At 56.9% G+C, this 21,102-nt stretch overlaps 1 protein-coding gene and 1 long non-coding RNA gene across 3 annotated transcripts in view; one reads left to right on the top strand and one right to left on the bottom strand.

The window, feature by feature from the left end:
* Nucleotides 1-718: 718 nt before the first annotated feature.
* LOC110260908 (uncharacterized) lies at nt 719-7,225 on the bottom strand. Of its 2 annotated transcripts, none has more exons than XR_014805365.1 (2): nt 7,100-7,225; nt 719-921 (listed from the first exon to the last, which is right to left on the bottom strand). It is a non-coding gene; the product is annotated as an uncharacterized LOC110260908 (long non-coding RNA). The 2 variants fall into 2 exon arrangements; XR_002344482.2 differs by lacking the exon at nt 7,100-7,225 and adding an exon at nt 1,022-1,131.
* Nucleotides 7,226-7,552: 327 nt separating this feature from the next.
* The window catches only part of CMIP (c-Maf inducing protein), a 228,287-nt gene continuing 214,737 nt past the window's right edge, over nt 7,553-21,102 (top strand). Inside the window, exon 1 of the mRNA XM_021093761.2 lies at nt 7,553-8,267. Within this exon, the coding sequence (XP_020949420.1) occupies nt 7,971-8,267 (297 nt within the window). The 5' untranslated portion in view covers nt 7,553-7,970. The remainder of the gene's footprint in view (nt 8,268-21,102) is intronic.

The raw sequence follows: 21,102 nt of genomic DNA, 5'->3' as shown, positions 1-21,102 counted from the left end.
GGATCACAGAAATTGCCGTGCTGAGTCAAAGAGGTCAGATCCGAAGGAGGATTTATCTTTTGAGTCTATTTATATGAAGTTCAAGCAGGGGTAAAACTATCTATAGTGACAGAAGGCAGATCCGGGGTTGCCTGGGTCCGGAAGTGGGTGGCTGGGATGGAGTACAAAGGAGCACAGGAAACTTCTCTGGGGCTGTGGGAATGTTCTCTATCGATATCTTGATTGGGCTGGTGGTTACCCGGGTGTAGACCTTCGCCAGGACTCATCAACCTGTTCTTTTCAAATGGGTGCATTTTATTTCACGGAAACGACCCTTGGGTAAGGGTCAATGTCCCCCTGTGGAGATGACCGCCGTTAACGTTTTGCCGTGTGTATGCAGCTCCATCCATCAGCTGCTTGGGTGTGAGGAAGGGTAGTTCCAGAGAAACGCTTCATCCTCTATAATTCTTACAAAATAAAAACAAATCCACCCCAGACCTAATTATTTAGTGAGAGTAAGAAAGCAAGTCAGCGAGGAGAGCGCTGCCTTCCTCCGAGGCTCAACTGTGCCTCCCCTCCCCCAGCCAGGGACTCGGGGGCGGGGGGCGTGGCTCGGGGGCGTGGCCCCGCTCCCCGCCCCGCCCCGCCGAGGAGCCCAGAAAACGGGCTGCCTGCACAGCAGCCCTGGAGGGGGAGGGGGATGGTCCCCGACCTCGGGATGAAAGCACGATTCCTCTCCTTACACTGGGAGAATAAGCACATTTTATTGTTTGATCCGTACGTTCAATGCCTTGGGTACGGAGTGTGCCTTCCGTTGTGCTGCTTTCTCCTGCCTGTTAAAAATGAGCCTCCGGAATGCCCTCCTGGACGACGTGGTTTTGAGGCAGAGGTTTCAGACGGAGCTTCCGGAGAGTTTTCCCAAAGCAACGGCGCCCTGGGCCGCTGTGAAATGAAGAACGGACATTGCGTTATGGGCTTTGGGGGCTTGGGGTATGACTACGGGCGTGGCGTCATATTAAAGGGCTCGGAAAGCACGACTTACAACAGACTGCACCCTGTGTCCTCTTGTGGGCCCCCATGTTCCTTGGCAGTGATAAAGGTGGCTGGGCGTTTCCTCCAGCCCCCGGGAAGTGGCGTCTGAGAAGGGACGCGTCATTGCATGAGAGTGGACAATGTAATCTCCCCAGACGGGGAACCGCAGGATGACTGGGGAGCAGCCTCTCTGGGCTGAGAGGGTGGGAAAAACATCTCCCTTTAAGCCAGTGGTTCCCAACCAGGGGTAAGGTTGCCTCCCAGCTGACATGTGGTAATGTCTGGAGACATCGGGGTTGTCACAAGGTGGGATGCCCCTGGCATCTGGGGCTTAAGGCCGAGGATGCTGCTAATCACCCTGCAGTTCCCGGGACAGCTGTCAGCCACCAAGAATTATCCAGCCCTAAGTGTTAACAGCACCTAAGGTGAAACCCCTGCGAAGAGGCTGTACCGAGTGTCTGCACCCCAGTTGTGGGGCAGATGGGCCACTTTCGGAGAAGTGATCTAGATGAGAGCCTGTGATCAGGGCCATGTAAACCTGGGCTCTAAAATGACAGTGGCAGAGTTCCCTGGTGCCAGGTCAGGTTAAGGATCTGGTGTTGTCACTGCAATGGCTTGGGTCGCTGCTGTGGTGCAGGTTTGATCCCCGGTCTGGGAGCTTCCACATGCCATGACTGTGGGCCAAAACCAAAATATAACAAAGTGAAATGAAATGACAGTGGCAACATGAAATAGCCAACGCTTATTCCCAAGTGCTTATTCCGTGCCAAACTGTGAGCTTGACACTATTTCATTTGACTTCTATGCCTGGATAAAGGCACTGTAACAACCCCGCTTTATAGTAAATCAGCTCAAGATACACACAACTGGTAAAGAGAAGGGCAAGAAGGTTTTCTTGTTGGCATATTTTGGGGGGCTTATTGGGGGAGAAGGGGTGTCAGGTTCCCCTCACTTGACTACAGACCCCATGAGGGTGGTATCTTGTGCGAGCTGGATCACTAGTCCCCAGCAAAGTCCTTGCCCTCAGTAGGTGCTAATGGACAGGTGGGGTGGTTTTGTTCATTTTTTTTTTTTTTTTTTTTTTTTGGTCTTTTCGCCTTTTCTAGGGCCGCACCCACAGGCATATGGAGATTCCCAGGCTAGGCAGTAGCTGTAGCCGCCGGCCTACACCACAGCCACAGCAACCACAGCAACGTGGGATCTGAGCCGCATGGGCCACTTATACCACAGCTCACTGCAACACCAGATCCTCAACCCACTGAGCGAGGCCAGGGATCGAACCGGCAACCTCACGGTTCCTAGTCATATTAGTTAACCACTGAGCCATGACGGGAACTCCTGATTATTATTATTATTTTTTTTTACTTATAGTTGATTTGCAATGCTGTGCAAACAGCTGTTGATGGAACTGAATTGAAGCAGGAAGAAAGTAGGCGGGGCAGTGTGGTCTAATGGTTGGAATGTTGACGTTACAGTTTGATTTCCAATGATCCTGCACCTACTCTGGGCCAGAACAGGCAGGGCCACACTAGCGCTGACCTATACTGGCTCCTGAGAGCTGATAATCTTTCAGGAAATCTACAAGCTGGTTGTCAAAAGGCCATTAAACAAGATTAAATTAATATAAACTTACAATTAAATAAATCGAATTCTTAAGAAAAGGTAATAAAACTCATCACTTCCTAATTATTTTGACATTTTACTAGTATCTCTGTTCTGGAAGTTATTTGTGTCTATTTCAGGGGTCGTCAACCTTCTTCTGTAAAAGGGCCAGACAGTAAATATTTTCGGCTTCACAAGCCAGGAGCTGAGGCTGGCCCTCCAGCCCCCTGGAATGTTGTATCTATAGGGTGCAAATAATCCACCATGGGGTGTGTCTCTTCCCAGCTCCACCTCTTGGTAACTGGAAAACAGCTATGGTGGGAATAGTCCCACAAGCGAAATTGTCAAAGGCAGAAACTCGGGGGCTCCCCTCCTTCCCCAGGCTCCCCCCCTCCCCCACACTCCCCAGCCCGCTGATTGTTAAACATTTACCAGCACACAGCTTGACACAGTGATGGGCAGACCCGGAATGGACCCTGACCTCTTGGAGGGTACAGTGTGTTGGGTTTGGGCACTGGTTCATGGTCGGGTGGGGCAAGGAGGGAGCTGGGCAAAGGCTGGTGAGGATGTCCCCTGGAGACCGCTCCAAGGAGGACTCCCACCTCTGCTCGAAGGGACAGGGCTGCTGGTAGCAGGCGCTTAGGTGGCCCCCTCTTAAGGCTGGGTGCTGCTCAGGTGCCCGCCTCCCCACCGGCAACTTGGCCACTTCCTCTAATCCCTCTGTGGGCAGCCAGTGCAGCAGGTCTGTCTTTCCCTCCCGAGGTGGCTCAAGGGGTGACCTCAGGGATCCCAGCGTTGAGATATGAGCGTCCTGCCTGCTCACTCCATTCCTCTAGCTCCAGGCATGGGGAAGCTTCTCCACCCACATGACCCAGGGTGAACCCGTAGTGGGTTCCTGACACACGTGCGAGAGGTACTTCCAGTGGGCAGGTGAGACCAGAATACTGTCCAAAAAAGGAGGGGCTTCCAGCAAAGTGTGCACTGGCTTCTGGGAACCGGAGGAGAGGGAAGCTTCATGAACTCCTGTGCTTGTCCTGCTGTTCCATTCAGGTTTGATGCCAGGAGGGTGAACTGTAAGGAGCCTGGACTGTTCTTTGCTGAGTCTGGATACCTTTGGCATCAAGGATGCTCTGGGTCCATGATCCATCTGGGGAAACTTGATATGTTTGCATTACCTGCAGAGGTTGGGGGTGTTGCAGGGAGGGGGCTTCTGATGGAGTCCAACAACTGGATGTCAACTCATTTTTAGGTTGGGAACCTGGTACAGCGGGAGGCAAGGGGTCCTGCATAGTGTCTCATCACACCCCAGCTTATAGACCTAGTCCTATGGCTTGCACGTTCCTAGGCAACAGGGAATAGGTGAGTCTGACCAGCATCCCTGCCTATTTATTGAGCCCCTACTGCATGTAGGCACTGAGCCGGTTCTGCTGTCAACCAGGAAGTCCTGGTTTCTGTTTTCAAGGACCTTCTTGCAGCATCCTGGGGGCTCCGTGCCACTGACTGCAAACTAAAGCCAAGAAATGTTATTAGTTAAAGCTGACAGTGATCAAATTCCACACTTTCTACCAGAGTACCTGCTCAGAGAAATATTATAAAGGAGTGGGACAAACATGGACTTTCCATGGGGGCTTGGCTGGATCCCTATAATTGTCTGAAGCTCTTTGAGCCTCAACTTCTTCACCCTTAAAATGAGGATGGTAATAATTCTTGCCTTCTGGGTTGGTTGGAAGGAAGAAATGACAACGACTATAAAAAGCCCCCAGCAGAGTATCTGGCACTTGGGTGCTCGTCAATCAGTCATGATATTCCTATTTCATGCTCACAAGTCACCCCTTGTACCAAGAAGTTTTGGCGATGTCTGGATGGAATCAGGGAATCAGGATCCCTTTTTTTTTTTTTTTTTTTTTGGTCTTTTTAGGGCTGCACTCGTGACATATGGAGATTCCCAGGCTAGGGGTCAAATCGGAGCTGAGCCTCTGGCCTATGCCACAGCCACAGCAACACCAGGTCTGAGCCGCGTGTGCAACCTACACTGCAGCTCATGGCAACGCCAGATCTCTAACTCACTGATCGAGACCAGGGATAGAACCTGCATCCTCATGGATACTACTCAGATTTGTTTCCATTGAGCCACAACGGGAACTCTGGGATCAGGATCCTTTGCATTCTGGTCAGTCTTGTTCTGCTGAGGTTTTGCCCCCCGAAGGGGGTGGCGAGAGGGTCCACAGATGTCCCTCAAATGGACAGGAGCTGCCTTGTCTGCCACCGAGCTGCCCGTTCCATGATTTCATGCTGGCCCCCATCACCTCCCTGCTGGGTACCCTCGACGGCCTCCTCACCAGCCTCCCTGCCTCCAGACTGCTGCTCTGCAAACCTTGTCCATGTCCTGCTGTGATCAATGACCTTATGACGGTGACATCCACAAGTCACTTCCCTGCATGCTCCATGTGTTAGCTTCCCGCTGCTCTCAGGGGAGAGTCTGGTTCCTGGGCCTACATTTCAAGGCACTGCATGCTCAGCCCCTGTTCATCTCTGAGGTCTCAGCCCTGCATTTGCGCCCCTGCTGCCCCAGGCTCCCTGCATGCCTTGGCAAATGCCTGCAGTTTTCTGCACAGGCTGAGGGTCCGCCCACTTCTCTGCCGTTGTATGTGCCATCCCTTCTTCCAGGAACGCCTTTCGCCTTCTTTGTCCAACTCCCCAAGACCCGTTGGAGTCAGGACATGTCCCCAAGTGCTGCAGCCAGGCTGGGGTAGGCACATGCTCTCTGTTCCTGCAGTCCCAAACCCAGCATGGTCATTGTCTTTACAGTGTCTTAGACTCTGAGCTCTGTACCTGGGCTCAATCCTGACCAGCTAAGCGAGCCTGGCAGCCTCTCTACACGCTCACCTGCAAGAGAGGAGGATGATGGCACCTGTGTCACAAGGTTGTTGTGAGAAGGAAAAGAAGTGTGTGCGTGTGTGCACCACTCAGCACACAGGGAGTACTTACAAGGCTGGGAAGTGCAACTGGCCAACAGCAGGAGCCCGATAAAGGTTTGAACAACTGACTGAACTCCTTAATGGCGTGGCCTGGGGGTCTTGATGACAACCCCCCACAGCCACATCTGTGTCACGAGGTGGGGGCTCGGGCTTGACTCTTTCTTTTTTCTTTTTTGCTTTTTAGGGACCCATGCAAGGAATATGGAAGTTCTCAGGCTAGGGGTTGAATGGGAGCTGTAGCTGTCAACCCACGCCACAGCCACAGCAACATAGGATCTGAGCTGTGTCTGTGACCTACACCACAACTCATGGCAATGCCGGATCCTTAACCCACTGAGAGAGGCTAGGGCTCGAACCTGCAACCTCAGGGTTACTAGTTGGATTCATTTCTGCTGCGCCAGAATGGGAACTCCCGGACTTGACTCCTTCTTGCTTGATGGTTTTTTTCCCAAGCCATTGAGATTCAGAACTTAAAGAACAGAATTCACCAGCAGGTTGTAGGGAGTCAGCAAATTCACCATTTTCTCACCTAATGGTGCCCCCCCAGTGCTCAGGAGGAGACAAGAGCTCTGCCCATCTCCTGGGCAGACTGGAGGTGAGTCTTATCTGGTGAGGGATGTATGCTGGGCCTGCCTTCCACTGGGGAACCAACTGGGGCCAGGCTCAGGAGAGAGACTTCTGGGGAGCCCTCATGTGTCTACACAATCGCCACTGTAGGGCTGCCATGGACTAACTTCAGCACTCACGATGCAAGTGAACGCATGCTCACACTCTCACATGTCCACTGTAGAGGCACCTTCACTTAACAGAAAGGCACAGATCTGGGGGCTTGAATGGTATGAACTGCAGACGTGTGCTGGCTGTGCTAAAGCCCCACCTGGGAGCTGAGACCTGGCTGGGTGGCTTCAGGTGCCATTCCTGATGGCAGAAAGGCAACATTTTTTGTTTCACAGCTGGAGTTCCCCAGTGACACCATGCATCAGTCCCCAAAGGTGCTTCCAATATGATTCTCTTACACTTCTGCACAGGGCCTGGGGGTACAGAAATGAATGACCTGGTCCTGGCCTGCGGGCAGAGGTAAAGAAGCTGGAGTTGCCGGGGTGCAGGTGGGTGGGGAGCGGGTACCTCTGGGGAGGGATTTTTTTCCCCCCCGCTAGGTTCCTATTAGGAACTAATCAGAATCCAGCAGCAGAAGGCAGGAGGGGTGCTGGGGAGCCTGTCCCCTCCACCCTGGGTGGCTTCAGGACCCCAAGGGCCAAGGGCAGGCGGACATCTGTAAATGATCAGGAAGCCTGCAGAGTCCCACAGGCTGAGCCAGGGCAGTGTGGCTCATTATCTGGATAACTGATGGGACATTTTCAATTCGAGGAAACATCTCTGTCTTGTGGCGCCATCTGGCCAGTCAGGTGAACAGCCTGAGCTGAAGGGGGAGTGGGTGCAGAGGTCAAGCCGTCCTGCCCACACCCCTCCCTCCCGGCCGGGTCCCTCGGGGTTGCACCTGGCCGCACCTCCGCCATCCGCGTGGACAGGTTTCGGGACGCTGGCCTTTCGAATCCCGGCCGGCCGCGGCGAGTTCCTGGATCCGTCCGGCCCGCGGGCCGCGGGGCTCGGCACCCGCCTGGGCACCGGCGGGGGCGCGGCTGGGCGTGACGTCACGCGCCCCGCCCCCGCGGCCCCCGCCCACTCCCCAGGTTCCGGGCAGGGCGGTTCGGGGCCTGCCGGGGCTCGCCCGCCCCAGCCCCCTCCCCGGGGGCCGCCCCCTCTCGTCGGGCCGCGCCTCGGCCCCTCGCGTCCCCGCCCGGCGGCGGACTCCGCCTGCTAGAGGCCGAAGCCGCGGCGGCCGCCGCCGTTGCCGCCATTGACGTCAGAGGGGCGGGCACATGACCCCGCGGGGACCAATCGCGCGGGCGCCGAGCGGCTTCTGCAATCTCTCAACTGAGCCGGCCCCCGCGGCCCCCGCCGCACACTCGCCCGCGGACGGCCGCCCAGACACACGTACTGTACACACGAGCGGGCGGCGGGGCCGAGACACGCCCGCCCGCGCGGCCCCCGCTCGCCGCCGCCGCCGCCGCCGCCGCCGGGCCCCCGGCCCCCCCGGCCCCCCCGGCCCCTCGGCGCTGCCCCGCGTCCCCGCCCGCCCGTCCGCCGAGCCGGTCCGGCCGCCGCGAGCATGCACCCGACGAGCTAGGAGGAAGCCGGAGGAGCCCCGCAGGAAGGACCGAGCGCCGGCTGCCCGCCCGCCCGCCCGGGCCCCTCCCCTGCGGGGCGCCCCCAGCCCCACACCCCCCCACCTTCCTGGGGGGTGGGGGGGTGCGGGCCGCCGACCGCCCGGGACAGCCCGTCTCCCCGCCCCCGGCCCCCTCCCCGGCCCGGCAGGCCATGGATCTGACCAGCAGCTCGGGCGGCGGCGACCCTCGGCAGATTGAGGAGACCAAGCCGCTGCTGGGGGGCGACGTGCCGGCCCCCGAGGGCACGAAGATGGGCGCCGTGCCCTGCCGCCGGGCCCTTCTGCTGTGCAACGGGATGAGGTACAAACTGCTGCAGGAGGGCGACATCCAGGTCTGTGTCATCCGGCACCCGCGGACCTTTCTCAGCAAGATCCTCACCTCGAAATTCCTGAGGCGCTGGGAGCCGCACCACCTAACGCTGGCCGACAACAGCCTGGCGTCCGCCACGGTGAGTCGCTCTGCGCGGCGGCGCGCCTGCACCCCCGCACCTCCCCTCGGGGCCCGGGAGGCGCCCCCTCCCACCGGCTGCCCCCAGCCTGCCGCTGCACCTGGAGCCCGGGGCCTGCGGGGCGCCGGGGGTCGCCGTGGGGGGAGAGGCGGGGAGAACCGGGCGCCCCCCTCCGGGCCTGGGTTCCGGGCTGGATTGTGGAATCCGAAGTTCTGCCCAGCCGGCGGGCTCGGGGAGACCCTTCTAATTCTGGAGACGATCTGGCCCACCCCAGGCTGAACATTTGGGGACCTCCGGGCCCAGCGCTTGTGTTAATTACGGATGGGACCTTGGGACAGATCCGAAGCAGGGCCCTGAGGGTGGTGGGGGTTCCCTTTCTGAAAGCCCATCTGGATCTGCGCCCGAGGGGAAAACAAAACAACTCAAAAAAAAAAAAAAAAAAAAAAGAGGAAAAAACCCAACAACCTCAAAACCCCAAAACCCAAAGAATTTCCAGAAGCCAGTTCCTTTCTTTGCTCTACCCGTCTTTTTCCTGCCCGGGCTGGCAGGCAAAACTGGGTGCTTCCCTTTCCGAAAAAAATTTCATTCGCCCGTGGTGGGGGGGGGGAGGGGGCAGGGGTCCTGCGCTGTCTCCTCCCCATGGAGGGCCAGGGCGGTCAAGTTCTGTGTGCGGAAGCTGGCCTGTGGGGCTCAGGTCTTGCATTGTCTGTGAAGTGTTGTATACGTGTGTTTTGTTGCTGGCGGTTTTGTGTTGTTATTGCTATTGTTTTTAAGTATATGGCTGGGATTGGGTCAGCCGGAGGAGAGGGACAGAAGTCATCGATCTGTTTCTGAAACAGAAAATCTGCAAGGTGGAGAGCTGGGCTGTGGTGGGGTCGCAGCGGGGGAGGGTGGCGGGCAGGAGCCTGAACAGGATGCTTTGTGTTTTGAAACAAGGACAGTTGAAAGCACCAGCTCTGCTTGGGCCCAAGCCTTGCCGAGGGGGTCCTGTCCTCCTCGGAGGGGTGGCAGGTCTTCTCCAGGATGCACACTCCCCCCTCGGGCGACCGTGATCCTGTTTACTAAGCACAGTGGGGCAGGGGGTGGGGGGGAGGCGAATCCAACGCCTGCCCACACCTGTGCCAAGAAAACCCAGCCAGGAAACAGGGTGTCGCTTACATGGCATGTCACAAACGTGTAGCGTGTGCAGACATTTCCCCGGCATCCATGTTCCCTTGGCAGTGTGTCACAGGCCGTGACACATGCTCCAAGGAATGGGGAGGGGGGAAAAGTTAGCCGAAGAAAGCATACTCCTCGAAACAGCTCCCCCCCTCCCGAGAGCATTGAAGCACACGAGGACTTTTATTCTGAATTTTGAGTCCGACGTGCTCAGAACACCTATTTTTCTTTCCTGTGGGCACGTTGGTGCAGTCTGCAAAGACCGCTCTCTCGGGAAGGCTCGCTGGTTGCCATGAAGCGGTCCAGTCCCGGTTTCGGGCTCGTGCATGTTCTGAAGCCCATCCTGAGCCACAGGCCTTGGCATTCGGCTTTTCATTTGATGGAAGGAGAGCCTCGGAAAATTCGCCAGCACGCAGTGTTTCAGACCCGGGGATGAACTGTGTCCCCAGTAGTTCCCTGCCTGGGTCGACAGCCTCCATAGCTGGCTTCAGGATTTTCCCTGGCTGGGCAGTGGTGGTGGTAGTGGGGGGGCTTTCTTCTTCTTTCTGCCACCCCTCAAGATGAAGGGGAGATGGGGGGAGGGGGAAGAAAATGGTTGAGAGGCACCGTGACCTCCCTGGGAAGGACAGGCGGGCTCTCTCGGTGCTCCCCTGGGAGAAGCCGAGGCTGTGCTCCAGCCCACGGTTGGGGGAAGCCAGCTCGGGAGGCTCAAGCTCCCCCCCCCCCCCCCCCCGGTTTACCTCTGGTTGCTCAAGAGCTACCTACATGGGGGGCGGGGGGAGAAAGACTGAGGCCCTGCGCCAGCTCCTTAAGCAGCCAGGGGCCCCTGCACCACCTTCCCAGCTGAGGTGGGTGGCACCTTTGGAGCTTTGGCCTCACGGGAGAGGAGCTGTGATTTTCTGGGCTGGGGATCAAGGGCCATCCGTGGAACAAGATTGTGTCGGCAGAGCCTTGCTCTGGCGTTGGTTGGGAAATGTGGAAGGAGGAACTACGAGCAAGTGTCCGCTGGGCTGGCACAGGCCCCTTCCGCTGCCTGCTGTGGGCAACCCCCGTGGGCCGGGCACAGGGGATGGGGGGGGGTCTTTCAATCCCGCCGTGGGGGGCTCTGGTGGGGCGCCAGGTTCCCCATGCTGGGGGCCTGTGAACCTGGAAGGGGGCTGCTGAGATGGGCCCAGCCCAGGCTGTGGCCCTGCGAGGTGGGGCTGGCACTGCCACTGGGGACCTTGCCCGGTCAGGAGACACCTGGTTGTTGGCGTCCAGGCCCCGGGGGAAGCAGAGCAGCCCCCTGAGGGGTTTCCCTGAGGCCTGAGCATTATGTAATCTGTCTGCGCTTTAGAGCGTGGCCCAACCCAAGCACTCGATTGAGAAATATTAGCCCAAATGAAACACAGGTGAATTTGCGTGCAGTTTGCTACAACCGAACGCCCCACGTGGCCCCGCCTCGAGCTGCCGATGTGTCAGGTGTGTGGTGTTGGTCGCAGCCGTCTGTAAGATGCCCATCGTTCTTTTACTTAGCCGTCTACACAGCCCTTCTCAGACCCATCTGGTAATTATGTGGTTAATTGTGTGGGCTTCAGGCACAAGACTCAGTGATTGATCTGGATTCAAACCAATAAACAAACCACATTCACTCTTAAAGTCTGTCTACACTGATCCAATTAGCTGGATGGTGGTCAGAGTTACAGACCAGGCTGCCAGGACCACAGCTGTACCAGGCCCTGGTGGAGGCGTCCTGGGGGGGGCGTGGGGGTGGCGGCGTTCATCCCACCTGGCAGGCGGCTCCAGCTGGGGCCACCCCTCAGGTGGACAGACCTCCATCCCTGCTGGGGAGATGAATGCAGCCTGGGGCCCCGGGGGCCGGAAGCCTCACCCCCTGCCCTGGCTGTAAACTTTGCCTCCTGTGGGGTCAGGTTGGAGCTTGCCCCTGGCCTATCTGCTGGGCCAGTTACTCATTAAATCCTTGCAGAGTCAACAGTGTGCCTGACATGGCTGGTGACAGCGCCAGGCCTGATGCACTCTGCGCTGGAGACTTTGGATCCGGAAGGCTCATAAACAAAGAAGGGAACACAAAGGCGACAGCGACCTGGCTGTCGTGGGGGGGGGGTGGGATTGGGTGACATCCGCCCCTCCCTGGGGCACACATGACCTCGCCTTGTGGGGGGAAGGGCCCTTCTGCCCAGGCCGTGGCCTCGACATGGGGCCTCATTCCCCTTTCTCGTCCTGACTCCCAGTCCCCGGGCCTCCCCTGGGCTTGTCGTGGCTGCCGACCGTGGTGCGGGTTGTAGCCAACGGCCAGGAGTTCTGCAGAAGCCAGGACGATTCGGGTCCCTGAGACCAGAATCCATTTTGCTCTTCTCGTGTCTGGGCTGAATTCGGTCACCTGCTCGGCATGTTTGTCCGCTGAAGAGGGCTTTGTCCGTCCGTGTGCTTTGTCTCCGCTGCGCCAGAGGAGTTCGGATGCTTACCTTTATTTTAACGTGTGGCACAAGGCGTCTCAGAATGGCAGGTCCACTCTGAAAAGTCTTTTATTCATTGACCGGAGGTTGGAGCCCAGGTGACCGTGGCCCTCTTTATCCTCGAGCCTCACTTCATCGATGGCTTGTCTTTAAATTATCACCACTCTGCTGCTCCAACTGAAATGTCTCTGGGCTTTTTGTCATGAAAGGCAGAGAGGAGTCACCTCGCTTCTCGTCGGTTTCTTTAGCCTGGGGTTGCCTTGGGGGTGGCAGCCTTCTGAACTTGGACTCACAGGTACCACGGGCCTCGTGGGTGTCAAGTGCCGAATTCTTCCCGATGGCGGATTCCTCTTGGGAGTTAAAACCTGTGTCCTCCCGTGTGGTCATAAGTCCCGTGGGAACCCGCCTGCGTCCACGTGCACATGCGTGTTCCTTCTTCTTTCGTCGCTTGCATCTCCTCCTCGTACCCCTTCTCCCCGCCTTGGGTTTATTTGATGTGTTTCTGTAGCAATAAGTAAACACGAAGAATTTTTTTTCTCCCTTTCAGTGATATTTGTCATAAAATTTTGGACTATATCAGATTTGTTTCCCAGGTAACTTGTGTGATTGGAGGTGGGGGGGCAGAGACAGACGAAGAGGGAAAAATCTCAATTCTCTGTAAACAGCACACGTGGCCTGCCTTCCCCAGACTGTAATAAATAAGGGCATTTCGCGGGGGGCATAGTTGTCATACTGCCATTCTCCTGGTGCAATCCGAGATGGCCTTTCTGGCCACAGGCAGAATGGTGCCAGTCCAGGTAGGAGGTCCTGTGGCTCACGGCTGGGCTGGAGCCAGCTTGGGCTCTGAGGCTCACAGGTGGCTCTGCACGGCAGTGCCCGCTCCTTGGTGCCAGCTAGGTGCCTGCTGACTCACCTGGCAGTGGGAGAGGGCATGGCTGGGGCACCGTGTCCAGCGAGGCTTAGGGGGAGCCCGGTGGCCACATCGTCCTAAAAAGCAAAGCTCTCTCAGGCTTGGCCGGCTTGGCTGGCACCCCCTTGGTGTTTTGGTGGAATGGACGTCTGAGATGGTCAAGTTATGCCTTTAATTAAAGGATTAAATGGGACTAAGCAAGGCAGCCTCCTGGTTCGGGGTGTCTCCAGTGCGGAGCAGCGTAAAGGGGTTTGCTGTCAGGTGAAGATTCCCAGGTTACAGCTTCCTGGCTGGGTGACTTTTGGAACCTGCTTTCCCTCCCTGGGCGCTCTCTTCCTCCACTCGGGCATGGGCTCCCTCCCATGTCACTTACCAGGTTACCGAAGGATTGGCAATAACTCAGATTAGCACTGAGCAGGATGGCCAGCACACAGTAGGGGTGTGACAAGGGGCCAGCATTCCAATGTGTGTTTTCCTGATTACCCTGAGAGAGAGCTTTGTGAAATTCTCTACAGGAGTTCCCGTTGTGGCTCAGCGGTAATAAAACCAACTGGTATCCCTGAGGAATCGGCTTCGCTCCCTGGCCTTGGGATCAGTGGGTTAAGGATCCAGTGTTGCCGTGAGCTGTGGTGTAGGTTGAAGACACGGCTCAGGTCCCGAGTTGTTGTGGCTGTGGCTGTGGCTGGCAGCTGCAGTTCCGGTTGGACCCTTAGCCTGGGAACTTCCATATGCCGCAGGTGTGGCCCTAAAGAGCCAAAAAAAAAGAGAAGAAAAGAAAAGAAAAAAAGACACTCTGCCCAAAGGGAAGGGATTGTTGCTCTTTGAAAACAGCCAGGCTCCAGAGGAAAATCTATTGAGATGAGAGGTTCTTTTCAGCAAGTTGGGGGTATTTAGTAGATCTGGTGGGTAGGAAGGCGGTGAATTTGTTGAAAGCAGTTGAAGAAAAATTTCTCAGGGGGCATAGTCTAGTTTCTTCAGAAAAAAAAAATACAGAATTTTTTTTTTTGGAAACTCGAAATACTAATGTGCATATCAGATAAGTTCAGATGGTACAGCAGGGGATACAAGGAGAAACGAAGCGTCTCTCTTATTCCGTGCCTCCTCAACCCCAAGCTCTCCTCGCTGGCCAGCCCCGCTGGCCCTTCCTTGGGCATCCTTGCTGACCATGCTGGGCAGTTACACTCGGGTCTGGGCCGTTCTTATTGTCGGGACAGTCTACTTTGGAGGTCGTTCGGGCTCTGGGCAGGCGCAGCGGCTTTTCTGGGCTGCATGGTGCTCCGTTAGAGAGGGGCACGATCGAAAAGTAGTAGTTCATCCCCTATCACTGGACGTTTAGGTTAGTCCCAGGCTTCTGCTGTTTCACGCAAGATGCTTTCTGTTTTTATTGAGTGGCGTTGTTTCTGTTTTGACCATTGGAATGTCTTCTGCCTGCTTCTCTGGTGAGTGTTAAAATATTTAGTCCCATAGTGCTTTGCAGGGGTGAGCTGACCCTCCCTCGGAGGGGGGAAGGGCAGTGCCGCCCGGGGTCATTGCTGTCTGCAGTCATGCTTGGGTCTGGCTCCCTGTCACTGGCGAGGGAGCCTCTGGAAGCTCTGGCCACCTGGCTGCACCAGGAGCCGATCCCAGGAGAGCAGGGGGCTCTGACTGGTCCTGCTGACCTCTGCCCCGAGGACAGGGGTCTGCACGGCCAGGGTGGCTGTTTCCTGACTCCACTTGAGAGCATCGTTTTTGTCCCCAGTCTTCCTGCTTCCCCAGGATGAAGCCAGGCTGCCCAGCCCCGTGGTAGAGAAAAGGAGGAAGTGACAGTGTCTCTTCCCTGCTTCTGGCTCTGGTGACAAGGCACCAAGGGAGGCCATGCGCGTTCGAAAGGAAGCGTGGCTGATACCAGCAGAGCCCTGTCAGAGGGTGGTGGGCAGGGGAGTGTGTGTGCGCACATGTGCATACGGGAGAGATCTTTGGGTCTGTGGCGGCAAAGGGGACCACAGAGTACACGTTTTTGGTGCTGAAATTTTGGTTGTGCTGAAATTCAGCGTTTGGTAGCCATTCCTTACGCCTGCCGCAGGCAAAGCATTTATTCCGCCATTGAGGTGGATGGAGGAGACCAGCCAGACCCAGCAGAGGGGTCAGACAGACAAGCCTGAATCCTGCCCCTCCAGCATCCTCGCTGGCGAGTGACCTTGGGCAGGTCACCTCATCTCTGTCCTTATTGGTGAAATTTGCATTATGGGGACTTCCTCTTCTCATGATGTCAGGGTTAGGTGACGTAAGGCCTGGCCGTTCATTTAGCAGATACATATCTCTGTTCTAGGCACTTTGACGGAAAGCAGCGCCTGCCCCCCTGGCGCCTCTTGGGTGACAGGCAGGAGATCACGAAGCAAGGAAATAGAAAATCTGTCCGGTGGCGACGGGCCATGGAGAACACAAAGCAGCGTGTGGTCGGGTCTGGAGGCTTGGGGACCGAGAGCCGTGCTGCGTCACACGCTGTGTTCAGGGACAGAGGTAGTCGGTGCTGGGAGAGCCGTCCTGGCAGAGAGGATGGCAGGTGCAAAGGTCCTGAGATCAGACTTAGAGGTCACCCAGGGGCGTGCTGGCACTTAGTACCTGCTCCTGCCTTCCAGGAGCTCTTAGCGGCTATTAAAAAATATTTATGAGCACCCAGTATGTGCCAGGCGTAGAGGCAGCTCCCTCCCCGTCCCATGGAGCTTCCTTCATTTCTAGCACTTCTGGGTGTGTGTGTGTCTTATTTATCCTGGCTCTTCCCTATAGTGAAGAATAGCCTTGGAGCAGAGCTGTAAGAGACTCTTAAATTACAAAGCCCAGCAGAACTTTTGAAAAGCAACTCCCTTTGTCCACACTGTGTTACAAAGGTTCTAGGATCTAGAACACACCAATCATTGAGTTCGCCTCTGGCTTTTTTCCGATGGGGAAGCAGGGAGGGCCAGCGTGTTGCCCAGAGACCCTTCCACATGACTCAGCAGCTGGGCTGGGATTCACACCCAGGACTCCAGCTCCCAGTGCCTCCAGCGCCTTCCTTGGTCACTGCTTCTCCCGCTTTCAAGCTGCTATCGGGAATGATATGATCGGGAAAGCGTATAAAGATTAGGCTGAGTAAACTCACTCTGGAGGAAGCAGAAGAGCTGGATTCCCCGGCAGGACAGGGCAGTGGAGGCTCCCCTGGGGCCGGGGTCATCAGGAGGGAGGAGCTGGCGGTGGAACTTGGGAGCAGTGTCCCGTGTCCTAGGCTGGTCCCAGGCTCTTTGAGGCCTAGAAACGCTGCGAGTAGGAGCACACAGTCTGGGGGAAGCCCACGCCGCCTCCCGGCCCCTCTTCTGTGCAGCCAGGTGCATCGGATCGCTGCCCACGGCCGTGCGAGGCTCCGCGGGCCGGAGAGCCATCCCTGTGGATGCGGCCTGGCCACGGGCAGGTGGGCTAAACTGCCGCAACAACCAGCCCCCAGATCCGCAGCACAATTACTTCTTTCTCATGTCCCGGGCTGGGGGGAGTTTCTGCCCCTCCAGGGCCTCGTGGGCTGGGGGCTGGGGACGGAGAGGCAGTCCCCCGCAGAGCCACCTCTAGGCCTAGCCTCTGTCTTTGGCCACAGCTCAGTCTCGTGGCCGTCCCCGTAGCGGGGGCTGGGGACGAGGGTCTGCTGTGTCCAGGAGACAGGAGACCGTGGCATGACCGCAGCTCCCACCCCAGGACCGCTGGGACCCTGCAGTGGTCTGGAGGTTTCCAGGGTATCAGCAGCAGAGCCGCTTCCCTGGAAAGGACATTCCGACAGCCTGGTCTCTTCTGGATCCTGGCTTTGAGCTTGATGGCAGGTCAGGAAAGTGTGCAGGCTTTCTGAAAGTTTGAAGTCTATTCCGAGCTTTGAGTGGGGAGGAAAGCCGGATCAGTGGGCCTATTGCCGTCACGATTACAGTGACACTTACTGTCTGCCTGCTGAGTTCCAGGCACTGTGCTCGTTGAATTAGTTTTCCCAACAGTCCTAGGGGGTAGATGTCACTCTTCTCACTTGACAGGGGCTGCAGCAGCAAGACTCAGGCAGGAGAGCTGGGAGGAGGTGGGGCTGAGAGGCCAGGCAGGTCTGCCCCGCGCTGGAGAGTGCATGTCCATGAATGTATGTGCATCCGTTCTATATCCATAGAATGATCTCGGCCTCTCGCAGAGACATCTTAGCTGAGAATCAGTGGGCTTATCAGTTTCGTGTTTGGCAGACATCCCCTTGAGAATTTATCAAGTGAGTTCGGGGAACTGGTGTTGGGAAGGGGCTGCCAGGTGTTTGTAAAGGCCGAGCACCAGGTATGAAGCCTGTAAATCAAGCACCAAGCAGATACTGTGTGTGCAAAGGAGTTCCCAGATACCGCGTTTGCAAAGGGAGTACTCGCAGGTACTGCACTTCGGAATTAAGTACCCCTGGGTGCTGGGCTTACACGGTGGGTGTACACTTACAGAGTGACATGTGCTCCGTTCCCCAAGGGCTCCAGGTTGAACTGGGGTACACTCCAAATTTGGGTACCCTACGGGAGCCCATATCCACGGAGGGATTTAGACCTGTTCTGCTGTTTGGAGGAAGAGGTGCTGCCATGGGGCCAGGTGCTTTTAGAAAGGACTTTGTGGGAGAGACACACCTGGATGGAGAGAGGTCAGGTCGGGAGGGGAGCGAGGGGATGGGCAGAGGGGAGGGGACAGCGAGCAGTGGAAGGGCCCAGAGCAGTAGGGGCACAGTGAGAGCACGGGAGGTAAAGCTGGAGGCAGGGTCGCGTCTCAGAGTGGGGCCACGAGGTCAGTGCGGGATTCACCAGGACATGCTTGAGCCGGGAGGGCCCTGATCATGACGCAGAGGGACAGGGAATCGGCCACCAGCTGGGAGCCCGGGACGCCCCCGAATGGAAGCTTTGGGAGTGCAGGGTCTGAGTCACTGGGCCAGATGTTAGTCACAGTACTGACCACTGCAGCAGCCACTCTCAAGGGTTCCTTTGCTGGGAGCTGTGCTAGGTGGTTACGTGGGTGATCCGCACAACTGCCCAGCGAGATGCTTTAACTCTCTCCATTTTCCGCCTGGGGCCCTGAGGCTGTGAGCAGATGAAGGCGTGAAGGAGTGAGCAGCTGCATGGGCCCAGTCAGGTGGGCCCTCCGGCTGGAGCGGTCGGGGACGAGCCACGTTCAGACCTGCGCCCTGTGCGTCCTTGTAACCCCCCTTGGCTCTTTCACCCACCCAGTGTCCAGGGGACCCGCGTGTTGCCCAGCCCTTGGCGCGTGCAGCTGGCCGTGGGGTGGACACAGGCCCGTGGGTTCTTGGCCCCCCGCTGAGGCCCTGAAGCCGCTCCAAACAGAGGCCTCAGGTGCTTTCCGACCCCAGGCCTGAGACCTCTGCGGTGAGCTTTGGCTCCCAGGGCTTTTCTTCTGGAACCTTCCTTCCTGGAGGCCTGGGCGGAGGGCCTAGTGTGGCCTTGGGGCTCTTGGGCCAGGGGCACTGTCTGGCTGAGGCAGGCAGCAGGGCCTTCCGCAGGCCAGTGGGCTGTGGGGTGCTGGGGGCAGGGTGCCCCATTGGAAAGGGGAACAGTGACTTGCTGACGTCTGTCTGTTGCTTTGGTTGGTTTGTGTTTCATGACCCTGTGACTGAGGCTTGCCTTGGGGGTGGGAAAATGAAAGAGCTTGACCTGTCCCAGGAGCTGGGTGGCTCCTGGGCTTGGGGCGTCCAAGCAGGGGCAGCCTGTGGGCTCAGCCCATCCAGGACTGGCTGGTGGTGGCCGCAAGCGGAAGCCATCATTTCCTCCAGCCATGCTGAGTCCCTGGGGTGTATCTCTGCACTTAATTCTCACACCAGCCCGAGGCTCCTGATCACAGACGGGGAAACCAAGCCCTGAGAGTTTGAGGTTGCACAACTGGAACCCAGAAGCCTGGCCCCAGAGCCCAAGGCCTTCACAGAGCGTGGTGCCTCCTTGCTGGGTTCGAGCACAGGCACCTGGGCAGTCGGGACTGGTCACCAGCAAAGCTGTGAGCGCTGCAGCTGACGCTTAGACGGAGCTTACTCTTCTGAGCCCTTCACAGAGATGAGCTCTTTGCCTTTGCATTTTTCTAAATTGCACTAAAGGAAGTTCTGCTGTGGCTCAGTGGGTTAGGAGCCAGACTAGTATCCATGAGGACGTGGGGTTTGATCCCTGGTCTCGATCAGTGGGTTAAGGATCTGGCATTGCCGTGAGCTGTGGTGTAGGTCGCAGACGTGGCTTGGATCTGGCGTTGCTGTGGCTGGGGTGTAGGCTGGCAGCTGTAGCTCCGATTGGGCCCCTAGCCTGGGAACTTCCATATGCCGCGGGTGCAGCCCAAAAAAGAAAAAGTAAAAAAATAAATTGCAGTGTAGTTGAGTTATTGTATTAGTGTAAGGTGTATATAGCATGGTGGGCCAGTATTTTTGTGGCTTATACTCTGTTAGAAGTTACTACAAGGTAATGGCGGTAATTTCCTGGGGGGACGATCTGTCCTCGCTTGTCTCTTTTATACGTAGTGGTTTGCGTCTCTTCATCCTTTGCCCCTGTCCTGCCCTCCCCTTCTCTTTTCTCCCGGTAACCATTAGTTTCCTTTCTGTCTCTCTGAGTCTGTTGCTGTTTTGCTGTATACATTCATGTTATTTTTTAGATTCCACGTATAAGTGACATCATACAGTGTTTGTCTTCCTCTGTCTTATTTCAGTAAGTGTAATATTCTCTAGGTCCCTTCATGTTGCCACAAATGGCAGAATTTCATTCTTTTTAATGGCTGAGTAATATTCCATTACATACCACATCTTCTTTAGTCATTCATATGCTGATGGACGCATGTTGCTTCCATAGCCTGGCAATTGTAAATCATGCTTCTATGAGCATTGGGGTGCATGTATCTTTTCAAATTCATGGGATTTTTTTTTTTTTTTTTTTGGGTTGTGTACTCAGGAGCAAAACTGCTGGGTCACATGTAGGTGAGCTTGTTCAAACCTCCTGAGGTACCAGTGGGGTGTTGCTGCCCCTGTTGTTCCCATTTTACAGGTGAACACACCAAGGCCCAGAGACATGAAGTCACTATTCACCCACCTAGTAGTGGAGGAGCTGGCGTTTGCACCCACACTGTCTGGCTCCAGAGAGTAACTGCGTGTGGCCGAGAGCCGGGCTCAAGAGTGGAGGCTCAGAAAGGCCCAGAGTGGCCAGGGCTGGCTCCCTGCTGAGCGCAGGGCCTTGCAGAAGCGGGGAGGGTGGGGATAGAGCAGAGAGTCACCTTGGGTGGTTTGGCCGTCTTCCTGTACATGTGTCTCTAGAAGGGCCAAGGTGCAGGTTTGCTTCTCCACCAAGGTGGAGGCGAGCTCACCCAGAGGGGAGCCTCAGTTTCCTTGCTTCAGATGCCCTGTCCCTGAGAGTTGGCTGTGATAACCTGGTGATGGCGAGCATGGGGTCCGGGGCCCGCCGCGACTCAGGAGCCTTCCCTGACCCCCAGCCGGGGTGAAGGCTTCCTCCTGAGAGCTGGCACTTTCCCAGCCAGGTGGTAATGGTAACGGCCTCTTTGCCCGCCTGTCTTCTCTACCAGCTGTTCTCCTCCACGCTTGCAAAATACAGCAGATAATCAGGCAGGGAGGGTGATGACCTTAAACAATAAAGAAGGGAAAAATTCTCCCCAAATCCCACCACCCAGAAACCACCCAGATGGACATTTTGGGGTAGAGCCATCTTTGCTTTCTTCCAGGACATACGTGTGACACACACAGGATTGTTTGCACGGTGAGGGATGAGGTCTGATTATTCATAAGTGCTAAGCCGTTTCTGTACCTGATCTCCAAGTGTGTCTGCTTTGGCCCTCTTGTCCTCGGGCCCCAGACCGTACTTTGCGGTGGGGACCACGGTGGCCGTCGTGGATCTTGAGCAGCATCCGTGCCTCGGCCCCCGGATGCCGGTACACCGTTCCTCGCAGGTGTGACAGCCCAGATGCCTGCAGATTCCGCCATCGGTCCCCTGGGGGGCATGTCGCTGGTTGAGAACCCCTGGAGTGCCTCGGTTCAGAGCCCACCTGCCCTGAGAGGTCCCATCTGATGAGCGGGTCCTGGCTGTGGGCTGGCTTGTGGCAGAGTTGGGAGCCCTGCTCCTGCCCGCAGACGCCTTGGTTCTTTGGGACCTGGCACAGGGGTGGTAACCAAGAACCATGTGGGGCTACAGGAGCCCAGGTCCCTGTGCCGTGGAGCCGAGGGCCTTCAGGGCCCCTGGAAGGCAATCCCACAGGCCTGAGCGCTGGCGAGCTCCCCATACCTTTGATCCCTCCTGCCGGTGCCCTGCTGTGCCCGCCTTCG

Source organism: Sus scrofa, chromosome 6 (assembly GCF_054392235.1).
Source record: "Sus scrofa isolate SSC_HxYL_T2T_F1_AM1 chromosome 6, Sscrofa_HxYL_maternal_Yorkshire_Landrace_v2.0, whole genome shotgun sequence".
Classification (NCBI taxonomy): Eukaryota; Metazoa; Chordata; class Mammalia; order Artiodactyla; family Suidae; genus Sus; species Sus scrofa.
The sequence above is the reverse complement of the archived record's forward strand: the minus strand, read 5'-3'. Positions and strand labels throughout refer to the sequence as shown.